Source organism: Hippocampus guttulatus, chromosome 5 (genome assembly GCF_054856545.1).
Source record: "Hippocampus guttulatus isolate MCC_2025c chromosome 5, RoL_Hgut_1.0, whole genome shotgun sequence".
NCBI lineage: Eukaryota > Metazoa > Chordata > Actinopteri > Syngnathiformes > Syngnathidae > Hippocampus > Hippocampus guttulatus.
The window spans coordinates 22,422,501-22,428,418 of NC_141265.1; the positions used below are offsets into that span (position 1 = coordinate 22,422,501).

The window sequence follows — 5,918 nt, forward strand, 5'->3', positions numbered from 1 at the left end:
TCTATCAGATCTGGATGGATTACTTGTTCGTCAATTTAAGGCGCAGGCACTATTGGTCCATACTTGTGGTGTGGATTGAAACAATATGACCTTGGATCTACGAATCACAATCTTTGGAGTGGTGAAATGAGCTTGGTAGCCCTTGACTTAGAGTGGAAGAAAGCATATAAATGCAGTGCAAAACATACAGTAGAGTCCTGCCTTTCCTCTATGGGTAAGACCAAATGATATAATCAAAACGATACATGTAGAATATATAATGCAATTTAACTTGCTGCAAATTGTGGCAGTTGTGTATTGGGGCCATCAAAACAAATGACTTTGCCTATCAGCCACTAATATGCCAGACAATGACTTCATGGATACAGCAGCTACCCAGTAGGTTCTATTGACATGCAGTGGGGGTTGGGTTACAGGGTGGCTGGAGGAGAACCCTGGCTGTGCCTAAGGACAAAGGCTGCCCAGCAGGAGTCTTCAACGTAATTGATCTTCAAATTTCTCAACCATTCAGTAATTGCTATGTGTGAGCTGTCCACAGCCAATGTCAAGTCATTAACCAACAATCTTCTCAAGTCCTAATCTTCCCTCAACTGCATATATGTGTTAGCTTCCAAAATTATAGATGTTATGTTTTTGTTGTAGTTTTTCAGTGTATTATGTATCTAACACAAAAGTGTAAAAAAATGTTTTCAAACTTACATTGTGAATGTTTCTGAGCTAATAACGTTATGCTTATGTAAAATGTCTGACAGTGAGATAGCTCTTACCATAAACATTTCCATCCTCAGCTGTGGCGGTGACCTTTTTGCCCTGAATCTGGACATGTTTTGCACTGGTGCGGCTGTAGAGCTGGTAAATCCTGACCTGTCTGTGGCTGACCTGGTCCGTCACTGCGCCCTGTGTCCTCACGTACTGGTTAAAATTAGGAGATGGGTGATTCTCCCCCTTTTTTTTTTGCAAAGGGAAAAATAAAATCTGTAACATTTTTTTTTCTAATTTGGGATTCAGCCCACGTCTGATGTCATTGCAGTTATAATCTACAGTAGATGTGAAACGAAACAATTTAGTTGATTAAATGTAATATTGTTTTTTCGCAATTTTCATAACTTTGGTAGATTATATCAGGAACAGAGTAACGGAAAACAGATTTCTAAATTCTTACCTTTGCATAGCTCCAAAGCACGAAAAACTGAAATGATCTGCAAAAAATAGTTTTTAAAAATAAAACTAAAAGAGTTGGTGAAAACAAACACATTTTGTGACAGCCAAGGCTCAGGTCAAAGACTTACAATCAGGTTTAAGGTAGACTTACATGTAAATACAACGTTGGTTTATTCCATACATTCTCCCTCCAGTTGGAGCCAATCAAGAAGTGGGTGGATTTTTGAGGAAGACGTGTCCCAAATGGATGCCAAAAATTGATCACAGTAAAGCAGTCACTGTGTCACATATGCACTCCACACCAGTCGATCAACACCACCAGAGTCTTTGGGATTGGAACTGTGATTTCCCTTCACGTGTCAAAAATCTGATCTACTTGATGGAGTGGTGGAGCCCTCTTCCAAAATTCCACGTAACTCCTCAAAGGTCCACCCAGCTACATCCATTATCGTCCAGGTGAAGTCACATTTTACATAAGTGTCAAATAAAATACACGTGCTCCCATTTAAGATATGTGTGGGTATATTGCACGCTATGAAAAGCTTCCTTGGAGATCTGTTTTCTTCCTGCTTATATGCTGAACAGCAAAGTCCCGCCCTGAAAACTTTCTATTGTGGGTGGTCAGAAAAATCGCATTCTCCCGAGATGAAAGTGAGCAAATAAACGTTTTAAAGTTAACAGTTGCTTTAATTACAAATTAATTTCCTCAATTACAAGCTCAAACTGTCCCTCCCATCAAGCTTTCATGATCATTGTATGCATTGTATTTAAAAGTGAGTAGACATTGGTGTGGCAAGCGGACTCCTCCTCCTAACACCACCTCACTCCCCTTTCATCTTATGTTAACTGGCCACACTTCCAGTTCACATTAAAACAAATCATGTCAACAAAAGGCCTGTTTCATTCTTGCATGATATGCAATCAACATCCCAGGATGAAGAGGAGATAGTCTTTCCCCTGCCAAGAGGCAAAAGGGAGCTGATGAGAAACAACAAGAGAACACAATCGGAATTGCAATACTTTATTCATCCATAAAGGCAATTTGTGAGGAAGAAATATAGAAGACAGAAAGTGTCATCACAACAGATGACATGTGCACTGACAAATGCTTGATATAACAAAAACATAATTACAAAAGTCAGGATAACTGCTTCACTCTGAATCTCAGCTCAGGCGCTCCTGTGTGGAGTGATAAAGTACCTAGCAAGATAAACCTAACAAAGCAAACATAAGAGAAAAAATGCTCGTCCAAGCAGCACCTCGACTAACTCAAAATAACTATCCATCCATCCATCCATCCATATTCTGAATTGCTTATACTGTTCAGGGACACAGAGAGCTGGAACCTATCCCGTTTGACTTTAGGCCAAAGGCAGACTACACTCTGGAATGGTCCCGTTTTAATCACAGGGCAAGTAGAGAGAAAAACAAGCATTTTACGCTCACAGCCATTCAAAATCACGCACCCTGCACCAAAGTAAAGACAGTGTACCATGAAACCATTAATGACTATTACCAAATATAATGTTACCAATTTGCATGCACTGTAGTTGTTTATGGTATGGTAACTATACTGTACATATTCATGCCTTTTCTAACCTACCTGGTATGAGTAAGCTAGAGTCAATCTCAGCTGGCTTTGAGTCAAGAAGACCGGTCACCAGCTAATCATAGGGCAACAAACAACCATGAACGCCAACGTATGAGCAATTTAAATCTTCCATTTACCTAAAATGCAGGATTTTTTTAACACTAGAGGAAGCCAGACAACCACAGAAAGCACAAGATGAACATGCAAAATCCACGCCAGAGTGCCTGAGCTCACAAACGACTTTTTTTGCAACAAATGTTTTCAATAGCATTGCAGATTTAAGGTCAAAGATTGCACCATCAAGTCCTAAGGCAGTTCACAATGGTTCACTATTTTCACACTTGTATGACAGTTAAGATTGTTAAAAAGCACTGCTTTTACAGATAATTAGATTTTCAGGTGGCAACAGTTGGACTGCGGGATGGAAACAAATACTGTATGAACAAATTTGAGGTTGGCCAGCATGCCAAAAAGGATTGTGATTGATCTTAGAGATGAGTGGCTGGCATCTCACTCAGCCAAAACAAATCAGTCAACCGGACTAGAACCCACGCAAGTGGGGTCTGAACATGGAAACTCCACATAGAAAGGCCAGTTTATGGCACAGGGCTTCTACAACTGCAGTAACAAGTGGTGGTCTCCAAACAGGTCTGACCTGGTCGTAAAAATCTCCACCATAAAGAGCAACTGGCCTCCCTTTTCTGACCCTGCAAAAATAGAGGCAAAGATTGAGGACTGGGTGGTCCACTTTATGAATGAGCAAACCAAAAGTAAAGAACTTGAGGATTCACTATGGGCTCTTCTCAAGTCACCTGAACCTTGAGGTGGGAATACACCTGCACCTCATAGTACACAATATAAAGCACAGCAGTCTGTAAATGAAGATTTGGCATTTTTGACAAAATACATGACGTGATGAGTAAAAATACGATACACACGAAGACAAAACTGTTGGCACCCTTCCGTTAAACACAATGGCACTCACATACCTCCAAACGGATCAAATTAATCGTTAAAATAAAAAGTGTTAAAATTTTAAAATAGAAACAATTTATTATTATTATTGTGTACCAAGAAATTGACCAAAACAAAAATAAAGCTACTCTTAACGTAATATTTTGTTGCACAACATTTTAAGGCAATGAAATGATATTCACTGGAACTTGTTCACAGTTACAGTATTTCAGTGACGATTATGGGTTTTACTTTCTTTAACACAACTTTGCCTGTGCTGTGTGTGGAAGTAACACATTTACCATGTGTAAATTGTTCACCGACACACTTTATAGACTGCTGCAATACGTGTCGACACACCATTTGCAAGCTAGCCATTTGAGCTTGCCAAATTCGACACAACTGATGCAGGCAGTCAATTTGTACCCAGTTCCTCATTCTCATTATCCAAAAAGGCTGTCCTGGAAAGGCTTGGAACATACTTCCACAAACAAATATTTGTGAAATCGAGGGGATAACAGGTCTTAATATTTTTCCATGAAAGCCCCAGGAATGTTTCAAAATTTAGATGACAATGTGCAGTTGTTGTGGATGAATGCACCACACTAGCACTGAGCAAAAAAGCGTGCCACTGACATTCATGAGATCCTAGACCCGAGCTAAACCTGCACCATCTTACAATGGTTGTCATTAGTAAGGCTATTATTCTAACAAATGGATCCTTGACATTTTCTAGGTTTTACAAGTGTGACAGAAAAAACTTTACTCATTTACCTGTACTTAATGTCCCCTTTGATCATTAAAAAAAAAAAATCATCTTTATTTTATTGACCATGCTGAAGCAGTGTGTGGCACATACGGAAGAGGATTAGGCCCAATGAAGAAGAAAACATGGTTGGCAAGATTTTTCACTTTTATCTCAGAATTCTGACTTTATTCTCAAAATTCTGACTTTAAAGTCCGAATACAGAATTCTGAAGAGATAATTCTGGGAATAAAGTCAGAATAAAGAGAATAAAGTTGAAAGTCAAAAATTTCACATTAAAGTCAGAATTCTGAGGTCAAAGTGAGAATCTTGCCAACCTTGTTTTTTTCTTCTTAATTGGCCCTTAATTTTCTACCGAAGGAACAAACCATCACTCCTCCGAATTAGATTTATCCATGCTTCTCATGGCTGTTCTAAATTGAATTGAATTTTCATTCATGAGACATTTAATGTACAAAGTATGAAAACATACTGTAACGGTACAGTTTATTATTATTACTAGATGATTCAGTCAAATAATTTGCAAGCACCTTGTACTTTTATCACTCGTATTTAAATGTACAATATCAATTAATACTTGGGAAGGAATCAGCATGTTAGACCTAAACCAAGCAATATCAACTCCCCTGCTCCAAATTTGTCAATTTACAGGCATATCATCACACAATGCGCCGATAGGATCTAAAACATTTGTCCGCAAAGGGTGAAACCACTCTTTAGTTAATTTGTTTCTGTGCTTTGCAACGACATTGCTTCCCAAACAACAGTGGTGGGAGAAGTCAGTGTTACTTGTGAAATGCAACACCCCTGGCCTGTCATGCGGCTTTGCCTATTACACAAGAATTGCTCCAACTGTGCTCCAGCTCAAATTGTCTGATGTGATCAAGAAAAACACACAATGATGTGCCAGTTATTTAAAAAAACAGTCACTCAGTGTAGTATATCCTATTTTAAAATAATATGCTGCATTGTGAATGTAAATTGCTCCATCAAAAAAGTTGCAACTGTCCTCCATTTTACATTTATTTTGTTGCCATTTTTGCTTAAATTACTGCTCATATGGGTTTCTGTTGGATCATTTGTACAAATTATTTAATGTAAATGTAGCAGGTTTATTAAACGACTAGAAAATGATTCAATAAGCACATTTTTGTTGTGATTTTCAAACTGAAGTTGAATATTTCTGGTCACGTGCCTCATGCTGTAGTGTCAAACTGTAGGGAATCTATCACAGTTCCTAAGATCAAATTTGCACTTTTTTAAAAATTGTCTCACCACAACCAATTGCCCCAATTAGGATTGCAACCGAGTCATATAAGTGACTCGGAATATGAATAAGCTATGTTAATTGTAAAGCTGCAACCATTTAGCCCTAATTTTGCAATCAATTGACAAAGGTAAATCACCCTGTTGTTATGAGAGAATTACACTTACTAGTAGTTGGGT

General features: G+C 38.4%; 1 protein-coding gene across 1 annotated transcript in view; it reads right to left on the reverse strand.

Moving 5' to 3' along the window:
• fgf17 (fibroblast growth factor 17) overlaps positions 1 to 1,344 on the reverse strand; it is a 28,742-nt gene extending 27,398 nt beyond the window's left edge. The window contains exons 1-3 of the mRNA XM_086111482.1: positions 1,313 to 1,344; positions 1,163 to 1,199; positions 768 to 945 (exon numbers count right to left, since the gene is read on the reverse strand). Of these exons, the coding sequence (XP_085967608.1) occupies positions 768 to 945; positions 1,163 to 1,199; positions 1,313 to 1,344 (247 nt within the window). The remainder of the gene's footprint in view (positions 1 to 767; positions 946 to 1,162; positions 1,200 to 1,312) is intronic.
• Between the last annotated feature and the right edge of the window lie 4,574 nt (positions 1,345 to 5,918).